General features: G+C 44.1%; 1 protein-coding gene across 6 annotated transcripts in view; it reads left to right on the forward strand.

Annotated features, from left to right (window-relative positions):
* The window catches only part of PCDH15 (protocadherin related 15), a 455,608-nt gene that overhangs the window by 208,483 nt on the left and 223,870 nt on the right, over nucleotides 1-23,255 (forward strand). For all 6 annotated transcript variants that reach the window (XM_066618750.1, XM_066618749.1, XM_066618751.1 and 3 more), the window contains one exon: nucleotides 7,748-7,860. In XM_066618750.1, coding sequence (XP_066474847.1) covers nucleotides 7,748-7,860 — 113 coding nt within the window. The remainder of the gene's footprint in view (nucleotides 1-7,747; nucleotides 7,861-23,255) is intronic.

A 23,255-nucleotide genomic window follows, 5' to 3' on the forward strand; every position in this document is an offset into this window, starting at 1 on the left:
AACCCCGGCCTGCCAGCCACCATCTGGCCTGCGAGAAGCCTCTGGTCCCTTGCAAGCCTTTGGCCCACCAAAGACCTTCACTCTGACCTTGCAGATGCAGGCATGAAGCTAATATAGCTTTCACACTAAGGCTGAGTCCTCCTGAGCTCTCGAGACCTGAAGAGGTCCCGCAAGAGCACCACCCTATAAGTTGGTTTATAGCCAGAAGAAGAACTGCTTGGAGAGGTGCAAACAGGAACTGAAGAGAGGCAGGATGAGAGGGGAGAACATGCTTGCACAGAGCTGTAAGGAGAAGGGAGTTTGTGGGTGGCTGCTATTACTGTAGAAGCCTCCCCTCTGTTGGCTCTGAGATCCCTATTCAGGATTAATTTACTTCTGGTGGGTGAGTAAGTGTGGGTCTGCTAAAATCCAGGAATGTCTCCTGCAGTCTGCTGGTTCTGAGCTACTTAGTTCTGTGCTTTTTTGTAAGGTGTCTAGGTGGTGTGGAAAATCCTGAACACTTTCCTGTGAACTGCTAGTTCTGTGCACTTTAGTAAAGTCAATTTTGTCCTTTGCTCCCCTCCTCTTTCCACCCCCACCCACATATTTAATCAAACTCTCAACACCTTGGTTCTTCATGTATTTATTCTTTTTCTAGCCCTCGACACTGTGTCAGATATACAATGCCACCCTCATGCCTAAAACTTTGGAGACCCCTGATGTAGAACATGCTTTTCACATAGAAACACTGAAAAGCAGGTGACAATGTGCATGAAAACTGAGCTGGCACTATTCTGTGAAGAATTTGTACTTCACCTCAACCTGTGAACATATGCATCAGCTGTAAACATATACATCAGCCCTTCTGATGCTAGATTCGTAACTTGTCATTACATTTTTGTGCATGGAAAACAATAACTTGAAAAGTTCTTATGGTTTCCCGCTTTTCTAACTAAAATGCACTCTGTTAAGTCCCTAGTCCACAGTTTTACAGCACAATTCTATGCATGTCTACTTGCAAGTACATTCCATTGTATTCAGTGGGACTTACTCCCATGAAAGGTGTTTAAGATTGCAGTGCCTCAATCCCATCTAGTTTTCCAGACCAGTGCAGCTGTGCCAATGGGACGTGAACTGTGGTGGGGAGGCAGTCACAGAGGCCTCCTCAAGGTATGGGAACATTTGTTCCCTTCCCTTGGGGCTGAATTGCAGCTGCATTGGTGCTGGAAAGTTGGATGGACTAGGCCCCAAATGTTGAACTATTACTTTGGATAGACAGTAAGGTATTGCCATGTATTACATCATTCACAGACCAATCCTATCTGCCGCCGACCCATAGCATTCAGCTTTGGAGAACATGGTTCTGGTGAATGGAAAGGTGAAAAGTTACCCTTTTCCTTTCTTCTGAAAATCCTCTGTGCAGAGAGGGAAGTTATTTAATCACCCAGCATCCATTCCAAAACCTTCATCTCCCACTGAGCTATGTACTAGAAATTGTCAGGGGTTTGGGAGGCGAATTCTCTTCTGCCTGCCTTCCATTTCCCCATGTTTTTATTTCCTTCAGTGGTCACCATGTCCATTGCATGGCTCAACTGTTCTCAGTCATGGGTTTGCTTGTTAGAGCAGCACAACCTTTCTGGATTTGGGTTCTTTTAAATTATTTTTGTTTTCTCCACAGAGCAAAGTGAAAGTTGTTTGTAAATAACAGTAGAGAAATTCAGGTTTTTAACTGCAGCTATGATTGGGCAGCAATAATGCAACAAAAACTAGCAGCAAAGGCAGAGGTTCCCACTGTCTAGGCCAGGGGTCTCCAAACCCTGGCCTGGGGGCCAGATGCGGCCCGCGGAGAGGCTCTATCCAGCCCACGACCAGCCTCTGATCCCCTGAGAGCCTCTGGCCCAGTTGACCAAACACAACCAGAGTTGTGCTTGTGGGGTGGGGGAATGGGGATCCATTTAAGTGTGTGTGCTTTATTTCTTGGGCTGTATTGGTGCTTGGAGAAATCCTGGACATTTGAGCCCATTCATTTATTCATTCATTCATTTCAGTCATTCATCTAAGTTCCATCTCTAATGTATTTAAATTTTATATTTCATTTTTTTCCCCGGCCCTCAACACCATGCAAGATATTTGATGCGGCCCTTCGGCCAAAAAGTTTGGAGACCCCTGGTCTAGGCAATAAGATGAGTAAAAAGACTGTGTTTCAAGGACTAATTTCAATGTGACTCAGAATCCCAGAATCCTTAGGAAACAGTCCTCTAACTCATCTCATTGCCTGGACAGTGTATCTCCAGCCTCAAAGAAGAACAGTTCTGTTGGCAGCTTCAGTCAGCTTGAAAGAGGAACCTCATACATCACTATGATCCATGCCCAGGACTCGTGGGTAGGATGTGTTTCAGCAGGGGAGAAGGGGGAAAGGGCATTTTGTTTTATATCCTTCAGGTCTTTCTCTCCTCTGTTGCATAGTGTTAGAGAAGCCATTTTATCACTGTACAGGTGAATGTCACTTTGAGACATTCAGACCAGCGACAAGCCACATCACTGTCATCCCTCCAAGCCTCCAGGGGCTTTTCTGAGCCCTGGACGCGTGCGGCCTCTGTGAGGCTCAGAATGGTTGAAAGGGCTGAAAAATCGCAATTTCCGGTTTCCCGAGGGAACTGGAAGTGATGTTTTTCACCTTATAAGTCATTTTGAGGCCCATGCAAGCCCCCCGGGCTTTGAACAGATGGCGTCATTTAACGTGGGAGACACTTGATGGGGGTATGGGAGCGCACCCCTGTCATTAAGCCACATGCACCTGTATAGTGATATGGAGCCAGGATGGTGTAGTGGTTGGGGGATTGGAGTTAGACCTGGAATATCCAGGTTCAAATCCCTGCTTAGCTATGAAGCTTCCAGGGTGACCTTGGGCCAGTCACTATCTCTCACCTACCTCACAGGGTTGTTGTGAGGACAAAAGGAGGGGAGGAACTATGTACACCTCCCTGAGGTCCTTGGAGGAAGGACAGCATAAAAATGTGAAAAAGAGTGGTGGCTTGGATAGTTCTACATTGTGAGAGTGGGAAAATAGAAGCAATTCTGCTGGAATCCTCCCTACACAAGTAGCTACCAGATGCCACTATGAAAAGCAGCTGAGAGCAGCCAGGCAGTTGCAGGACATCCCTCTCTTCAGGCATATCTGTTTGATGCCATAGTAATTTACTTTCCCATTGTATTTCCCTGGGCTGCCAGTCAACTTGATCCCTCAGTTATTATGACTGGTTGAATTCCTTACCTTTTGAGGAGTTGGATTAAATTGGACAAAAGAGAAAAGCAGAATTTGAAATATAGTTATAAATTGAAACAGTTGAAAGAGCAAAGTGACTAAAGTCAAGGTATGCCTGTACTAGAGAGCTTGTTTAAAAAAAAAAATCTAGTATTGATCATTTGATGTATTTGGATTGACCAGTAAATTTTAGTGCAAGTGCAAAGGCAGTAGCAGAAATGTAGTCGTAGACATGGCATGTTGTGCTTTGAAAGATAAATGAGTGCAGGTGAGATAAGGGGACCACAAAGCGCTCTCAGTGTTAGAGGCCGGGATACACATTTCGTTTGGATTTAGAATCTGTGTTTTGGTTCCACACTAGTGGAACTTCACCACCTGGTGAAGTAGATGGAGATCTCCTCCCAAAGATGAAGCAAGATACTTTGCTAGGCATTGAAAACTGTTTTACAGTTCTGTCCTAACCCCTGGGTTCGGCCACAAGTGACTTGTGCCAGCTCGGGGGCGGCATAAATGGGCTGTAAGGCATGTTTGTGTCAACTCAGGAGCCGGGGAGACCAGCGCAAGGAGTTGCACTGGCCTCTCCATGCTGGATCCAGGCCCAGCTGGGTAAATTTGTGTTGGCTGAGTTCAGCTGACGCAGGGGTCTGGAGGAGCATAGGGAAGGTGGGAGGAGATGGGAAAGAGGCATTCCCAGGACAGGGGAAGGGTGGGTGGCGGGTGTTCCTGGGGCGGGGAGATCTGCTTATGATCCAAACTCTTGTTTTGTGTCTTATTTGGAAGCAAACAATGAAGGCTGCCTCAAACTGGCCTGTAGTTATGCTACTTACAAGGAGCATCAAGTGTTGAAACTTGAAATCAGGTTCAGGTGGATTGAGCAGAAGCCCTATAATTCAAACCTGTTATGTACCTACAAGCACCTAGGTTGTAACAACCTTAGAAATGAAATGTGTTAAGTAACCTTTTAGCCCTGGATTTCTTGAATGTCACGAACCAAAGACAAAATCTAATATGATACCAACCACCAGTACGCCCCTGATTACCACTATGCATTATATCCCAGGACCAAAACTATAAAGCACTATTTTTGGGTTATTCCATTACTGTACTGCAAATCTGAAATCTTCCAACATCCCCCAGGTGGTAGCCAAAATGCAGATGTTCATAGAGAGTTCTGTTTTTTATCTGCTGAAGTGGAGTCTCAGCAGCATGTTCTCCATCAGAGTATTTTATGCCCTAGGAGGTAATCATTTAAAAGCCTGGAGAAGATTATAGCCCTTCTTATCCTTACTGGGCGTTTTACATAATTATACACCTAAGTAATTTATGTATAGAACTGGATGTGTTACTGCCACAAATCCAAGTGTCCCATAGAATCCTAGGACTCCTCTCTTGTAACATCCAAAGCATTTGCCTTTCCCTCATTTCTACTCATTAGTTAAACCCCTGTTGCTATTCAAACTATCTCTTATCCTGACTGCCATAATATCAGGGTGTGTCATTCAGATGCTAAGAACAGCAGATAGAAAAACAGAAGATGAAAAACACTTGATTATCTTATAGCGGCTTTGGTAAAGGCATCAATGTTTCAGCTTCTTGGTCTTCTTTGTGCTAATTATGACTGGTTTATGGTCACATTTTGTCTAGCATGAGGCTGGTTCAGAAGCTGGAAAATCCTTCACACAGAGTGGTTATTTCCTGTGGAGGAAATAACATAATAACATTTGACTAGTTGTCTCCATTGCTACAAGTGCCACTTGTGAGGAGCAGTTTGTGTAGGGATAGCAACAACATTTTTTCAGCCATCACTTTTGTTATTATTGCTGCTGGAAAAGCAACATTTGTGTGTGTGTGTGTGTGTGTGTGTGTGTGTGTGTGTGTGTGTGTGTGTGTGTGTGTGTTTTAACATGTAAAAATCACTACAAAACATGCACATGACAGAACACAACAGAAAGTAAAAAAAATTAAAAGTAAATGGCATTGCTACTATACATAATAAAGAAAATATCAAAGCGTGTCAAAGTTACAAATAGATCTAATTGACCTTAGAGATAAAGCTGACATTCAACATCTACCTGACAACAGGTTTTCAGGCTGCAAGCAACAATTGATATTCCTCAGAGAGTTATGTGATTCACTGTTAATTAGGCCAGTGTAAAAAGTTCCCAGTCCTTCCAGAGTCATTCTGATGTTTTAGGTCTTGCTTTGCAGTGTTTTGTGTTTATCAGTCAGCATATACAAAAGAGGGTCCTGAATATTTATGGGTAAGATCTTTACTTACATCATTCTGAGGACCTGCTGCAGGTTCTGGTAGTTACTGAATGATAAAATGTCATGAAGAACATTTATTACCATTTCCCCAAAACTAAATGCTTGTATACTACCACCACCTATGTTCAAAATTACCTGTAGGCATGAGAAGTACTAGCCATTTTCCTCTTCTGTGCTGTAAATCTTATGAATTTCTGCATGACGTTAAATACCACTGTGAGGCCATTTTATAAAAAAAATTCTCTAATATGTAATGTTATAGTAAATTGTGATTGCTTCATAAATGCCAGATTTTCTGTAAAATGTTTTCTTGTATATCCTTATTCTGTTTGGAAATTTATATTGAGTTCCCTTTTCAACTATAATGGCCTATTCCTATTGAGGGCCTGTGCTGGCAGAACACAGGTTCTCCTGATAAAAACACACAGTTGCAAAGCAGCCATAAATCCTTTGTGACAGCGCAAGGCCCAGGTGGGAAGGCTGAAGACTTCCTGCTGGCACTGGTGGTTGTTGGGAGGCCCACCCAGAACCCTTAAGTCCAGTGCAGGGGTCTGGTCTTCTGGTCCAGAGGGCTGGTAGGATGTTGAACAGGGCAAGGGGATGATGGAAGGGAGTGGCAATGGGGACAGGGGGTGGGAGTGCGTGTGCCAGCACACACTGTATCCAAACCCTCTTTCAGTCCTGATCCGCCGGCATAGATCAACGCAGAATTGCTCCAGTGATATTGAAAAGCCGGGAAACCTCCACTTGACAGTAACAGACCAGAGTAGTTCAGATAATACTCTCTTCTGAGTCAAAATTCCCTGCTTGCTGGTCTGAAGAATGAGAAGACTTACTCTTCCTTACTACAGAATCAGGCTTGACCCTGCAGCAACATCAGAGTGCCTGAGCACTTGACTTTCTTAAGAAACACACAAGCTGTACAAGTCATGCATCTTCTAGACCAGGGAAAGGGGAAAGTTGTATTTCCACAATGTTGTAGGGGAAGTAAGTATAAGTAAAGATAATTTGGCATGTATACATCTAAATGCCCACTAAAGTATTTATAAGAATGATGTTTCACTTACCTCCAAGGATGTGTTCTAATACCTAGTGGTTGATACAGCCAAGAATTTGTTTCATTATCAATCCTTAGTGATCTTTGCTGCCATTTTTCAAGCTGAAAAGAATATCCACTTTCTATAATGGATCCAATTCTGAATGGAAGATGCTAGTTTCAAATCCCCCCCCTCTCTCTTTCTCTCTCTGTATGTGTGTGTGCATGCAATAGAAGGCATTCATCTGCTGCACATAGGTGCACTCTGTGCACAGATCTCTACCTCAGCATGTGGTATAATTGTCAAAACGCATAAGTACTGTTTCCTGTATTGGAAGAAATGGGTTTGCCGTTGAAAACTGAAAAAATGGTTTAAGAAACTTACTGTCTGCAGGAAAGAACTGAGATTGTGTTTTTGGTTACATTGCAGATAGATATAATCTTTATCCCTGCTTTCTTTCTTTCTTTCTTTCTTTCTTTCTTTCTTTCTTTCTTTCTTTCTTTCTTTCTTTCTTTCTTTCTTTCTTTCTTTCTTTCTTTCTTTCTTTCTTTCTTTCTTTCAACAAGCAGAAATACATATGTGCAGAGCAACACTGATTTTCTGTTTCTACTCGAAGTTTTGGAAATACATTGCATTCTGTTTGTTGTGAGGTACAAGCCTGGAATGTAGTCAAGGAAATAAGAAAAGTTTAGGAATACAATAGCTGCCGATCAGGTTTTTATTGCAGAACATATTGGGTTGTATCCCAAGTTCAGTTAATAATGACTAAAGAAGTTCCATTGGCTAACTTCCATAGCCATGTTTACTGGAACTTACACCATAATCCTTACATCATAATCATAATGTTGATTTAGGAATAAGTCTCATTGCATTTCAATGGAACTCACTGCCAGGTAAGCATGTATAGGATTGCAGCCTTAGGATACAAAGCATTAAACTCTCCTGAGAGATACCAAATTTGTTTAAAGTGGTGATCAAGATACTGAATACAAGAAAGACTGAATGCAAGAAAGAAAAAAATATTCCTTCTGTGTAATTCCTTTAAAGATGAATACTTAATCATTTTTCTCTCCAGTGGAATTCCTTTGATTTCTTTATTGACGATGAATGTTGTGAATATAATTTTAAAACCAAATTGTGATTTTCCACACTGATCCTTTGTTTCAATTATTTGTTTAAACTCACTATCTTTTTGCAGGAACCCCCGAGGATTACGCGCAGTATTTCAGCATGAATGGTACGACAGCCATACTCAGTCTCCTAAAGCCAATAAACAGGGATTTGCACCAGAAATTTGATTTGGTTATTAAGGTAATTTCAACTGAATTATCATTTCCATGCATTTTTACACTGCAATGTAGTGGACTCTGTGGGGGGGGGGGGATTCTTTTCCTTAAAAAACTGTACAGAACTGTGGAAAAAAAAGGTGTTGATTTTAAATCCAAGGAGGGACACGCTCTGACGAAAACTTGTCTGTGACTTGCAGTCTAAACCTATGGGCACTTTATGCCAGTAGAACACACGTTCCACCAGCAGAACATGCTTTGCAGCGATTGCAAACACTACACTGCTGCGGCGCATGGCCTGGCCACTGCTTCAAGCAGCAAGTGCTGGAGTCCTTGCAAAGGCAGACCAAGGGCATCTGCTGCACAGGGGGTCAGGCAAGGAGGAATGGAATGAGGCGGAGGTGGGTAGAATAGGGAGGAGATGGGGTGGGGTGGAGGGTAGATGATGGTTGGCAACCTTCAGTCTTGAAAGACTATGGTATAAGCCTACAGCACCTGGTATTCCCAGGCAGTCTCCCATCCAAGTCCCATCCCATCCTTTCAGAAGGCATTTGACACGGTCCCTCACCAAAGGCTACTGAAAAAACTCCACAGTCAGGGAATTAGAGGACAGGTCCTCTCATGGATTGAGAACTGGTTGGAGGCCAGGAAGCAGAGAGTGGGTGTCAATGGGCAATTTTCACAATGGAGAGAGGTGAAAAGCGGTGTGCCCCAAGGATCTGTCCTGGGACAGGTGCTTTTCAACCTCTTCATAAATGACCTGGAGACAGGGTTGAGCAGTGAGGTTGCAAAGTTTGCGGACGACACCAAACTTTTCCGAGTGGTGAAGACCAGAAGTGATTGTGAGGAACTCCAGAAGGATCTCTCCAGACTGGCAGAATGGGCAGCAAAATGGCAGATGCGCTTCAATGTCAGGAAATGTAAGGTCATGCACATTGGGGCAAAAAATCAAAACTTTAGATATAGGCAGATGGGTTCTGAGCTGTCTGTGACAGATCAGGAGAGAGATCTTGGGGTGGTGGTGGACAGGTTGATGAAAGTGTCGACCCAATGTGTGGCGGCAGTAAAGAAAGCCAATTCTATGCTTGGGATCATTAGGAAAGGTATTGAGAACAAAACGGCTAATATTATAATGCCGTTGTACAAATCTATGGTAAGGCCACACCTGGAGTATTGTGTCCAGTTCTGGTCTCCGCATCTCAAAAAAGACATAGTGGAAATGGAAAAGGTGCAAAAGAGAGCGACTAAAATGATTACAGGGCTGGGGCACCTTCCTTACGAGGAAAGGCTACAGCGTTTGAGCCTCTTCAGCCTAGAAAAGAGACGCCTGAGGGGGGACGATTGAGACATAAAAAATTATGCAGGGGATGGACAGAGTGGATAGAGAGATGCTCTTTACACTCTCACATAACACCAGAACCAGGGGACATCCGCTAAAGTTGAGTGTTGGGAGAGTTAGAACAGACAAAAGAAAATATTTCTTTACTCAGCATGTGGTTGGTCTGTGGAACTCCTTGCCACAGGATGTGGTGCTGGCGTCTAGCCTAGACGCCTTTAAAAGGGGATTGGACAAGTTTCTGGAGGAAAAATCCATTACGGAGTACAAGCCATGATGTGTATGCGCAACCTCCTGATTTTAGAAATGGGCTATGTCAGAAGGCCAGATGCAAGGGAGGGCACCAGGATGAGGTCTCTTGTTATCAGGTGTGCTCCCTATTTGGTGGCCTGCTGTGAGATACAGGAAGCTGGACTAGATGGGCCTATGGCCTGATCCAGTGGGGCTGTTCTTATGTTCAAGTACAAACCAGGCCTGACTCTACTTAGCTTCCAAGATCAGATGAGATCAGGCATGCGCAGGGGAGGGCAGATAATGCCCAGGAAAGGGACAGGTTCAGTGGCAGAAGCACCTGCTGAATCCTAACTCCCTTCCCAGGCCTCATCCATAGGTCAACATGAAGCAATATTGCAACAACCAGCAGTATTGCTGACGCAGGTCCAAGCAGGCTTATGGTGGCAGCTGGGGCTTACCCCAGAGCAAGGGAACAAATGTTACCTCAACTAGGGGAGGCCTCAACACAGTGACGTAGCTAAGGAGGTGCAGGGGGTAGCATTTGCACCGGGCAGCAAGCTTTATGGGGGCAACAAGCTGAGTTTGTGATTAGTGGCCAAAATGGTGAAAACCTTGGTATGTACATGTAGCAGTTTTACGCTACTTGGGAAGCACCCAAGGCTTAAGGCCTTGTTGCTTGAGGGAGTGCAGAGAGCACTGAAGGGTTGAAAGTTAGAACTGGAGCAGCAGGAAGTCAGAGCAATGAATGAAACACAGACAGGGATTCAAATGTAGAGATGCCGGGGGAGAACTGGAACTGAAAAAGAAGCTCCCACTTAGCTCCCAACAAGCCCTTTTTATTAAGTCTCAAAACACATGAAGCAATACTGATAAAACTTCTAGTTACAACTAGCTGGGACTGACTGACTCTAGCTAACCACAATACACATTCCTAGATATGGACACTTCTTCATAACATCCTGTTGTTTACAGGCACTGGGCTCAGACTCAGCATATTACCAAGGCCAGCGAAGTGTGCTCCGGCCAAGCAGGCATGCCTGTGATTGCCACATACTAAAACTAAGCCCAGCACCTGTGCATAATTACTACAGTACAAATAATACCATCATGTTGCATATCATTGAATAGGTAATTTAGAAAGCAATGAAACAAACCCATTGGAATATCTGCATTCTATCAAAAGTTGTGGCCAATTAACCAGAAAATGAAAACACAACTGCCTTATAGAACAAAAAGTGGATTTTTAAAACTCAAAACGGACCTACAAGACTGATTGTTCTGAGAGCCAATGGGATGTTATTATGATACAGCATGGAACCAGTAAGGTGATAATATGAGTCAAATCTCATTTCCAGGTAACATAATACAGTTACCCCAAGAGGCACTTTTTCAAGTGACTATAACCAATAAGGGGCACACTGTTATTTATTTACTTAATTAATTAAATTTGATTTTGACATGGGGGGGGCTACAAAATCTTCTTTGACCCCAGGTAGCAGATAGGTGCCTTAGCTATACCACTGACTGGGGGGAAGTGGCAAAGCGAGTGGGTGGCAAGCTGCTGGATGGAGGAGGCAGGTTTTCCCCGATTTTCATATTTTTAAAAGCCTGAGCGTGATGTCACTTCCAGTTGTGACATCACTTCCGGGGCATTATTTTGAGCTTGGCACAGGGCTACATGATCATTAGCTACACCACTGCCTCAACTTGCTGAAACTCCCACGTGGGATACAGCAGACACTGTGTTGGTGCCGCTACAACACCACGTGGGGAGTTACAGTGGATTGGCTGTTAATCTTACTGCACTGAAAGAGACTTCCAATTCTTTAAACCCACGCTTATTTATGTAGAAGCCTCACAGAGTTCAGCCCAACTTACTGTCAGACAAACATGCATAGAATTGAAGCCTTAATTGCAGTTAATTGTTGACTCAAAATGTTATGAAACAGAATGTTTGAAAATATTTAATACTGTACAATTGTATCCACTGTGGAGAGAGAGCCGCTCTGGTCCACTTTCTACTTACTACAAGCGAGTAAGTAGAAACTTACTACTTACGAGTAAGTTTGGGAAGTGGCTTGGTAGCCAGCAATCTGGCCCCCTACCTTCTCACAAATGTGAACGCACAGGACACGCTGGTTGCGCTCCCAGCACATTTCACACTTCCTAATTTGTTTAAAGAGACCATAGGAGGAAGCAGAAATGTGAGAGGAGGTAGAGGATAGATCTCTGACATCTGTGTGTTTTTTTGGAGGATGCATCGGAGAGTCATAGGTGGTATCAGGTTGACTGGCAGACCTCCTTGAGCTGCCCCTACCTTTATCTATTATCTTGATATCAGAGGCTGGTCCAGCCAGACCAAGCTCAAAGAGTAGTCAGACAACATTGTGTTAGAAATAATAAGATTTTTTGCCTCACAGAAGAAGAAATAAGCAAGTATGTATTAATGCAGGTGCATTAAATAAAAAAAATGGTTACATATACAGTGAACCCTCCACATCCTCAATCTTGGCTTCTGCAGATATGAACCACTGCGGATCAAAAATATTAGGAAAAAATGGACTTTTTGGCCTTTCCTCTCCACCGTGCCTCTCTGCATTCTGCCTCCAGGAAAGGACCAGAAGCGACTTCCGGTCACATTCTGGAGGCATTCCGAGGAGCTGGGAGGGTGTGGCCCACCCATTGGCTTCCCTGCACCTCAGGATTCCCCTGGAAGCAAACTGGAAGTTGCGGACACACATTGGAAGTCACTTCCAGTAGCTTCCTTAAGGCTTTCTGAGGAATGGGGAGACCAATGGAAAGGGCTAAAGGCCTGGTGCAACCTTCAGAGTCTCACTGTAAGACATTGCGGTGTTGTGACCCTCCCCCATCTCACCTTAAGCCAGGGCTCGAGCATCTGTGGTTCTGGTCTTAGAACCAGTCGCCCATGGATACTGAGGGATGACTGTACAGGCGATGCATTTGCAAAAGAGAGCTGGGGATTCTGGACAGCAGCAGACAGAGTCCAGTGGGATGGACTCAATTCCTTGTCCACAAATGAAATCAAAAGGCATTGACCTTCTTTGGGGAGTGTTATACCCATATGCAGAGTAGATTCTAGAAGACTTGAGAGCTGCTTCTCAGACAAAAAAACTGCCTTCTCCCCTTGCTATTCATTGAAACAGCTACTTTTAGTTACACAGTTCAGGCCTAGTCTTGCTGTTATCAAAGCTATGCAAGTAATACTGGATACTGCTCTAAGCATATGTGGGGAGGTGGGGGGGGGAGATAAGAAAGGAAAAAGACAACTGCTTGAGGCCTGTGCCCCAGGACTCTCCAATTGGGTTCGAAACATGAAATCTGTAAAAGATCACTGACTCATTGAGATTTCAATTATCTTCTGGAACCAAAACCCTGCATCCATTTATAGAAGAGCTGAGATTATTTATTTCACTTGATCAACTAGTTGTTCAAAATGATGCCAACTTTCAAATCCAGGGCATGGTAGAAGGGGAGTGGGTGTGAGAGCAAAGCACCAAGACTTCTCCTATAGCAGATGCAGTGATGTTGTCAACAGGAATGCTCAGCTTCTGCCTTTCAAACATTTCGGAAAGTACCTTTACTGAAAAGAAGCCACAGTCTCAGCAGGTTACCTGTGCGGTAATACCACAGATATGTGATATATATTATTTTACAGCCTAGCATGTGTTTTTGTATTGCTTTGCTTATATCTGGATGTTTGATAAGGATGTGGCAGTTATTGATTTTTTAATGAAAGGGATTTTCTTTATTAAACAATTCATTTTCACTCCTTGGGTATCAGAACAATTCTCTCATGTGAAAAGTTTAGAAATAAAACACGGCTTGTGGTAAACATGAATGTTTGCTTGTTCAAATCCACACTAAGCAAAGACCCTTTAGCTTTCTGCCTCTTTTATTGAGACATGCTGGTGCTAAGGTAATCCAACACAATAGCTGTACAGCCATTTTTAAAAAATCAATTACAGTTGTCCATGCCCGTATTCTAGTGCCTTGATAACTGGTTATATTATTAATGGAAATTTTTACAGCCATTATTAGATTTGAATTACTGTGGTTGGTGTGCAGTTGAGTGGATAATAAGCAAGGGTATCAGTCTATAAGACTGATAATATGCCGCATGCTTGAATAGGATCGTTTAGCCTAACAATGTTGAAAGATCTATTAAGCTTGCGATTTGTGGCAAATTTGCTTATTTGGACTACTGTATTGCAAAACTCAAAAAAATGTATGTAATCAACTTTGAGGTCCTACATGTTCAAAAAGGCATATAGGATGAGCCTTCACATTTCCCAGCCAATTTTTAATTGTGCTCTTTTAGTCCTGCTTCCATTTCCCTCTTAACAAATTTGCCCTTATCTTGAATGATGTTTCCATCCTTCCTTCCACCATCAACTGTTCCCTTGAGTCTCTACACCGGTTAAAAAAATTGGGATCAATTTTCTACTTTTTTGTTTATTTGTAAACCATCAGTGTGGTGTTAACAAAGAATGCACTATAGGTGTAATGAAAGGTGGATGTGTAAATTCATTGGTCATTGCTTTCCATACTTCAAAATGTTAATCTAAGACAGCAATTTTCAACCGGAATGGTCTGAAGGTGTTCCATGGGAGTTTGGGAGAGGGCCATTTATTAGGATGGCCACTAGGGCATGTGAGTCCCCCACCAGCAGAATGATGTGAGTTTTTAATTGTCAAAAAAATGATGGTATGCCTTAACACTGTTAGTACCTTGTGAGTGTGCTGTGAGATGAAAAAGTTTGAAAATCTGTTATCTAATACATGCCATAGAATTACTCCAACAGGTATCATTATGAAGGTTATCAGTCATGGGCAGGCTCAAAACGTGCCTTCTGCCAGCCAGGCTTTCAGGAGAAAATCATAGGATTCACTGATTCTGAGTAGCTTTATGGTTCTGTGCCTAGCTCCCCTTCTCTCCATTGTGGTTTGCCAGTGTCAACTCTGTTGTTGATCCCAGCTATCACTATTTCACTGCTCCCCTATCAGGATACCCTATGTGTTATTTTGATATTTCTCTAGTCTTACCACTGTTGCCATTTTGTGCTGTAGTAACTCATGTATTATAACATTAGCCTTTGGGACTTGAATTCTATACATACATCCTTAAAAGTGCCCCCAAATATGCCAAAAATAGGGGAAAGGACAGAGCATTCACCATAGGAATTAAAACAGATTTGAAGCTGACCTGGAGGAATTGGAGCAGGGGGGAGGTTTGGAACAGAGAAATGATAGAAGTGTACAGGATTGAGTACCACTTGTTTGCTTTAAAGACCTCCTTCCAAAGTGACTTAAAAAAATCAAAGTACCATTACGTATTTTAGCGTATAACATGTAGTTTGCCCATAAAGTCAATATCAAAGCTGAGGAGCATATTCTTATGTTAAAAGACACCACAGGATTGAATATAAGCAGGAGAACCAAGATGACCCATCAGGATCACCCTATGAATTCATTATGTGCCCTGACACAACTTTAGAACTTTAGAACATAAAAGTTGGAACATAAAAGTCTCGGGCCATTAGCCATAGAGCAAAGTGAGAAAGCAATATTGAGCAGGGACTTATTTTACAAACGCTTACATAGATTGACAGCTTTCACTGCAGGATTGCTAGTACATTGGCAGCTAACAAATTGCAAAGCATACTATGAATTTCCATTACACTCCTGATTGTTTGTGTGTGAAATACACTTGTTTTATGCATTATAATTGGGAAAGAGAGAATGATACTATCTTTTTTCCTCTCTCTCCTGTAGCAGCCTGGTAAATCTTTCTGAACTTGGTCAGTAGCAATGACCCATGCTTAATTGCACAAGCACATAATGAAGATTTGTGGTGGTTGAATGCTGGGCAATGCATACAGAATATGATGGTCTGAGGCTCAGACTTCTAAGGGACAGTTTTTAAAAGAGGGCATGCTGTGTAGTGTGAAGGATATCAAGGAAGAATAACTAGACTGGAAAGGATAAATTGCCTTACACTGTGTCTCTAGCCTTCAGCTTGCAAAATACTTAGGGTCCAATACTGTCCAACTTTCCAGTGCATTTTGTAGTGGAGGAGCAGCCATGGAGGCCTCCCCAAGGTAAGGGATCTTTTCCCCCTTGCCTGGGGCTGCATTGAGACTGCATCGGCACTGGAAAGTTAGATAGGATTGGGCTTTCAATCAGACTGATGGGCAGCCCAGTCCAAACCAGTACTTGAGTTGGTATAGGCTCTTTCGTGAGTAGGCTGGCCTGGTGTGAGGCCCGTGCCAGTTCACCAGGGCCAGATCCTCTGCACTGGCCAGAGGAGGTAAGTTTGTGCTGGGCGGTGCAGAAGGTGGGAGAGGGGACTGGGAGGGTGTTCTGGGGCCAAGGAGGAGTCGTTTTTGGCCAGAGGAGGGCAAAACAGGAAGAGGACTGGGCCCAGAAGGAGGGTGGGATCGGTGGCAGTAGTGTGTACCATATCCTAACCCCTGGCCCTGGCAGCCTTACACTGGTGCAGATCCAAGTAGCCCCATAGGGCAGGCTGGGGCTCAACACAGATAAGGAGAAAAATGTCTCCTTACCCTGAGGTGACCTCCAGCAGCCTGCTAGCCTGTACTGCCTGGTCCCAAGGCAGGAAGTTCCGTATAATGCATGTGATTGTAGAGAAAGCATCACTGCATCGCTGCCAGGCATACGTCCAAAAATGGTTGGTTGCAACTAACATACGGTAGCCCTTGCCCCCAAACTGTAGCCCATATGTAAAAGCCTGCACTGCTAAAGCATAGCAACACACAGTGGTAAAAGCTGCTTGGCTTTAATAAAGAATCCTTTTTGCGAGTCTGACTGAAAGAAGCTGGCTGAAGCTGGGGCTTGGGGCCTCAGCTCAGGGTGTTTACACTTTGAAGTGTAGATAGCAGGTGCCAGGCAGCTACTGAAGAGGAATGAGCTCACGCCTTGGCATGTACCTACTAGGAAAACTCTGTAACTATACTTTTATACTTTTAGAGCAAAAAGTACATAGCGAGACAAGGTAGCCTGTAACCCGCATATAACGGGACATAATAATTATCCAATCGTTATATAAAATTAAGCCATAGAAACCAAATTGCTTGTTTTTTAGTACAGCTTTTGAAAACCTCTTTAATAAAAGGACAAGAAGCTTTAATTTTGCAGAGAGGCCCCACAGCTGCTTAGTGTTTAGACTAACACATAGGAAAAGAATGCAGATAAGATGATAGTGCCTTCTGTTTTAATGATGTTACCTGTCAAAACAATCTGTATAATTGGCTTAAATTATGACCAGGTTATTGAGTACTGGACACATGCTATTATAGTGCACCCTGCTAGGATTTAGAAACTTTTGTGCTTTTCTAGGTTTTAAGGTGAAACCCCACCTGTATGTAAATCATAGCCAATCAATTGTTTTGCCCACTTGTTGCCCACCTATTTCCCATCTTTAATGCAAATTGTACCTTATCTGTAACCTATTAGGTGTTTGCCCCATCTCTGATGTAAAATTTCAGCCAATGAATTGTCTAGATTTGAGGACAGGCAAATTGTATAAAGACCAGATCACCATTAAAATGATTTGCTCTATGCTTTGAGACAAGAGTCCCATGGGCCAATTGCATGCAATTCGAATAAAGAGCCTGCAGACTTTTACTCCTGAGTACCAAATTATTCTTGAGTTGCTTTTTGCAACAAAACAAAGGGGTGAAATTGGGCAGGGAGGCTGTGGAAGGGTGTGAATCCAGTGGCAATGTTGTTCACCTGATCCTACCCTCTCCATCAGCAGCCTCCCTGGCCCATTTCCCTCCTTGGACTTGTTCCAGCTAAAGAGCTGGCACAGATCTGAGGAGACACATTGCAAAGCGGGAGGCTTACAGAGGGATAAGGGGACTTTTTGGTGCAGCTGCACCAGTGGGAGAGGGAGGATAGGATTGGGCCCAGAGTCTTTTAAACATCTGTTAGGTAACAGGTCAACACTAAATTATGCAACGAATTTGAATGATGCAAACAACAAAATCCATAGTAGTCAATTTTAAAGGAAAGCCTATTTAGAGAACCAATGGTGAGAACAATTCACAATCTTCAAATGAAGATCCAAACAAATCTCCTTTATAGAACAGCGAAATGGAGCTATTCTGCCACTCATGATCAGAGTACAAATGTTTTAGAGCAGGGGTGTCAAATTCATGTTATACAGAGGGCCACATAGCATTCATGATGCCTGCTGAGGTCCAGAAGTGATGTCATTAGGCAAGAAGTGATGTCACTAAACAGGTCATAACCAAAATGTGGAATGTGATAGACGGTTTGGCACAATGAGAGGATGCGGGGACAAAGGAGCGAATAAGCAGCCCATCCTAGGGCATTCCGTGTACAAATGCTTTTATGCAAATGCCCGAAGTCTACGAGCAAAGGTGGGAGAACTGGAATGTCTGGTGACAAGGGAAAACATTGACATAGTGGGCATAACGGAAACCTGGTGGAATGCGGAGAATCAGTGGGATACCGCAATCCCGGGCTATAAACTCTACAGGAGGGACAGGCAGGGGCATGTTGGAGGTGGGGTGGCCGTTTATGTTAAGGAAGGGATAGAATCCAGCAAAGTAGAGATTGAAGGTGGGTCCGACTCCACCGTAGAATCTCTGTGGGTTAAATTACCAGGCTTGTGCAGCGATGTAATACTGGGGGCGTGCTATCGTCCTCCAGACCAGAAATCGGATGGGGACCTTGAAATGAGGAAACAGATCAGGGAGGTGACAAGGAGGGACAGGGTTGTAATCATGGGGGACTTCAATTATCCTCATATTGACTGGGTCAATTTGTGTTCTGGTCACGATAAGGAAACCGGATTTCTTGACGTGCTAAATGACTGTGGCTTAGATCAGCTAGTCACGGAGCCCACCAGAGGACAGGTGATTCTGGATTTAATATTGTGCGGTACTCAGGACCTGGTTAGAGATGTAAACGTTACTGAGCCATTGGGGAACAGTGATCATGCTGCGATCCGTTTTGACGTGCACGTTGGGGGAAGAATACCAGGCAAATCTCTAACAAAAACCCTTGACTTCCGACGGGCGGACTTCCCTCAAATGAGGAGGCTGGTTAGAAGGAGGTTGAAAGGGAGGGTGAAAAGAGTCCAATCTCTCCAGAGTGCATGGAGGCTGCTTAAAACAACAGTAGTAGAGGCCCAGCAGAGGTGTATACCGCAAAGAAAGAAGGGTTCCACTAAATCCAGGAGGGTGCCCGCATGGCTAACCAGCCAAGTTAGAGAGGCTGTGAAGGGCAAGGAAGCTTCCTTCTGTAAATGGAAGTCTTGCCCTAATGAGGAGAATAAAAAGGAACATAAACTGTGGCAAAAGAAATGTAAGAAGGTGATACGGGAGGCCAAGCGAGACTATGAGGAACGCATGGCCAGCAACATTAAGGGGAATAATAAAAGCTTCTTCAAATATGTTAGAAGCAGGAAACCTGCCAGAGAAGAGGTTGGCCCTCTGGATGGTGAGGGAGGGAAAGGGGAGATAAAAGGAGACTTAGAAATGGCAGAGAAATTAAATGAGTTCTTTGCATCTGTCTTCACGGCAGAAGACCTCAGGCAGATACCGCTGCCCGAACAGCCCCTCCTGACCGAGGAGTTAAGTCAGATAGAGGTTAAAAGAGAAGATGTTTCAGACCTCATTGATAAATTAAAGATCAATAAGTCACCGGGCCCTGATGGCATCCACCCAAGAGTTATTAAGGAATTGAAGAATGAAGTTGCAGATCTCTTGACTAAGGTATGCAGCTTGTCCCCCAAAACGGCCACGGTGCCAGAAGATTGGAGGATAGCAAATGTCACGCCTATTTTTAAAAAGGGAAAGAGGGGGGACCCGGGAAACTATAGGTCGTTCAGCCTAACATCCATACCGGGTAAGATGGTGGAATGCCTCATCAAAGATAGAATCTCAAAACACATAGATGAACAGGCCTTGCTGAGGGAGAGTCAGCATGGCTTCTGTAAGGGTAAGTCTTGCCTCACAAATCTTATAGAATTCTTTGAAAAGGTCAACGGGCATGTGGATGTGGGAGAACCCGTGGACATTATATATCTGGACTTTCAGAAGGCATTTGACACGGTCCCTCACCAAAGGCTACTGAAAAAACTCCACAGTCAGGGAATTAGAGGACAGGTCCTCTCATGGATTGAGAACTGGTTGGAGGCCAGGAAGCAGAGAGTGGGTGTCAATGGGCAATTTTCACAATGGAGAGAGGTGAAAAGCGGTGTGCCCCAAGGATCTGTCCTGGGACCGGTGCTTTTCAACCTCTTCATAAATGACCTGGAGACAGGGTTGAGCAGTGAAGTGGCTAAGTTTGCAGACGACACCAAACTTTTCCGAGTGGTAAAGACCAGAAGTGATTGTGAGGAACTCCAGAAGGATCTCTCCAGACTGGCAGAATGGGCAGCAAAATGGCAGATGCGCTTCAATGTCAGTAAGTGTAAAGTCATGCACATTGGGGCAAAAAATCAAAACTTTAGATATAGGCTGATGGATTCTGAGCTGTCTGTGACAGATCAGGAGAGAGATCTTGGGGTGGTGGTGGACAGGTCGATGAAAGTGTCGACCCAATGTGCGGCGGCAGTGAAGAAGGCCAATTCTATGCTTGGGATCATTAGGAAGGGTGTTGAGAACAAAACGGCTAGTATTATAATGCCGTTGTACAAATCTATGGTAAGGCCACACCTGGAGTATTGTGTCCAGTTCTGGTCGCCACATCTCAAAAAAGAAATAGTGGAAATGGAAAAGGTGCAAAAGAGAGTGACCAAGATGATTATGGGGCTGGGGCACCTTCCTTATGAGGAAAGGCTACGGCGTTTGGGCCTCTTCAGCCTAGAAAAGAGACGCCTGAGGGGGGACATGATTGAGACATACAAAATTATGCAGAGTGGATAGGGAGATGCTCTTTACACTCTCACATAATACCAGAACCAGGGGACATCCACTAAAATTGAGTGTTGGGCGGGTTAGGACAGACAAAAGAAAATATTTCTTTACTCAGCGTGTGGTCGGTCTGTGGAACTCCTTGCCACAGGATGTGGTGATGGCGTCTAGCCTAGACGCCTTTAAAAGGGAATTGGACAAGTTTCTGGAGGAAAAATCCATTACAGGTTACAAGCCATGATGTGTATGTGCAACCTCCTGATTTTAGAAATGGGTTATGTCAGAATGCCAGATGCAAGGGAGGGCACCAGGATGAGGTCTCTTGTTATCTGGTGTGCTCCTGGGGCATTTGGTGGGCCGCTGTGAGATACAGGAAGCTGGACTAGATGGGCCTATGGCCTGATCCAGTGGGGCTGTTCTTATGTTCTTAAAAATAAACACTTTATCTCACTTAGGAACTCATTAGCTGCAAATAACAAAAGAGAAAATATACAAATCTTGATCATATTTTAAGATATGGGAGAGCCCAATTTTCATGTGGGCTGCCCTTTTAGCGGTAACTCCTCAGCACTACTCAAAAGTTGAAAGCCTGAGGGCCATATAAAAAGCTTCCACGGGCCGCATCCGGCAGACCCCCTCAGGTGTTAATAAGGGGCCCAACGCCGATTAAGATTTTGGCCTTAGGCTACTGGCTGCAATTTTATAATGATTAACCTGCAGCTCAATTGTTGGATGGTTTTAAGTTTGGATTTAGGATTCCTGCGCTGCCTCCTGCCAGCCACACGTTCGCTCATAACCTCCAGTCAGTTAGAGACATGAAGGATGTGGTGCAGCGTAAAATAGTCAAGGAGGTTGAGGCAGTCAGTGTAGTTGGACCATTTGCTGTTCCTGCTTTAAGTAACCTGCAGGTGTCACCTTTGGGACTGGTACCCAAAAAAGCCCCGGTCCAATACAGGCTGATTCACCACCTGTCTTTCCCAGAATGTGCTTCTGTAAATGACAGGATACCCGCCCACCTGTGTTCAGTCAGATACACTTCCTTAGATGAGGCTGTTAGCCACCTCAGGAGTCGTGGCCCCAGGGCTTTGATGGCCAAGGCAGATATTGAATCTGCATTCAGACTTCTACCCATGCACCCTCAGATTTTTGCCAGTTGGGTTTTCATTTTGAAAGGGGTTATTACGTGGACCGGGCGCTACCGATGGGATGTTCAATTTCCTGTTCAGTTTTTGAGGCGTTTAGTTCATTTTTGGAATGGACTGTACGCTTTAGGACAGGGCTACAATCCACTGCCCACTATCTCAATGATTTCCTTTTTATGGGGCCCCCATTGTCTGGTGAGCATGCTCTGCTTCTGGATGATTTCACTGCTCTGTGTGGGCAACTTGGTGTCTCTCTGGCGCATGACAAGACAGAGGGCCCGGTCAATAAGCTCACCTTTTTAGGTATCGAGTTAGACTTGGTGGCACAGACCAGTCGCCTGCCCAGGGAAAAATTGAACAAATTGACTGGGATGTTAACTAGTGCCCTGGGGTCCCATAAGTTAACATTAAAAGAATTGCAAAGGCCAGCAGCATCCTCTAGCTGACAGCATCTGTCACTTATGTCACCGCCAACCACTGTTGGATTGTGGCGAGTCCCACAGTCCTACTCTGGCTTCTCCACAGGGCTCTGTGGAGTTAGCCCAGGTTACAGCTGTGCCAAAAGGGTCCTCAAAGTGGCATACAAAAATATTCTTTGCAATAAGTCAGCAAAATAAAACTAAACAAACTTTGAACAAGAACCACAGACAAGAGCAATCAAATGATAAGAAGGGCCAGATAAACCTGCCATCAAGGAAGTTGCACACATGGGTGCTGCAAGAGAAAAGACTGACCTTGCCCTACATTTTCATGAGCTGAGAAGCATAGGTGTGGGGGCAAAACGATAAGTTCTGCAGGCACCGTATGCAACATCTCCCACCAACCTTTGGAGCCATTCTGGGCAGCAACAGTGATGCCCAGGCACTCACTAAACCAGATGGCATCTCCTATGTATTGCCATCACTGCCCAGAATGGCTCCGACAGCGAGTGGGAGGGGCTGCTTACACAGTGCTTTGCGGCGTCTGCAGGACTTGCCAGTCGTCATCCCCCAACCACGCTACTGCATGAACCATACATTTGATGTTCTTTGTGATCTTATTTACAAGAAAGCCTAAATGCAGATGTAATTGGAATTATGTCCATTTTCCTGTGTCTGGCACCTTCTTTCTCTGCTATTCCTTCCTAGAGAGATGGCAGCTTTCCATAGCGCTCAAGCCACCACTACTGTCGGTGTGTTTCATGTAGAGAGAAGATGCTGATGTCATTCTTCTCTATGATAAGTGAATCAGTAGCACTGGACAAACTATATTTGCAAAGGCACAATGAACTATCTCTGTGTTTCATAACTTACTTAGGGAGATGCTGAAGTGATCATTGGTCTGGGCTGTGAGAAAGTAAATCTAAAACCACACCTGTGTTAAGCAGTTTCTTGAAAGTGACAGTTTCATTTCACTTATTAGTTCTGGTTATTTGATCTCTATTTGCTGGGAATTGACTGCAATCAATAGATTCATTTGACCATACATATGCTTGTCATTGAAATTGATTTACAAAATGTGTTTAGCCTTTTTTTCCTTTGTGTATATGTGTATGAGCATTGATATGAGAGAGAGAGAGAGAGAGAGAGAGTTCAAATACATCCCCTTCGCACAGGGGTAAGCAAACCTCTGCCCATGGGCCATTTGTGGCCCTTTGGGAGTCCCAATCTGGCCTGCAGGAAGCCCCCGGTCTCCAATTAGCCTCTGGCTGGCCTGCAACTGTTACTCACTACCATCAGCCATCAGGCTGAGTTAGAGCAAGGCCTTTTATAGTCTCCATGTGTTTTCTGCTTTTCCCTGGA

This window comes from Tiliqua scincoides, chromosome 3 (assembly GCF_035046505.1).
Source record: "Tiliqua scincoides isolate rTilSci1 chromosome 3, rTilSci1.hap2, whole genome shotgun sequence".
Lineage (NCBI taxonomy): Eukaryota > Metazoa > Chordata > Lepidosauria > Squamata > Scincidae > Tiliqua > Tiliqua scincoides.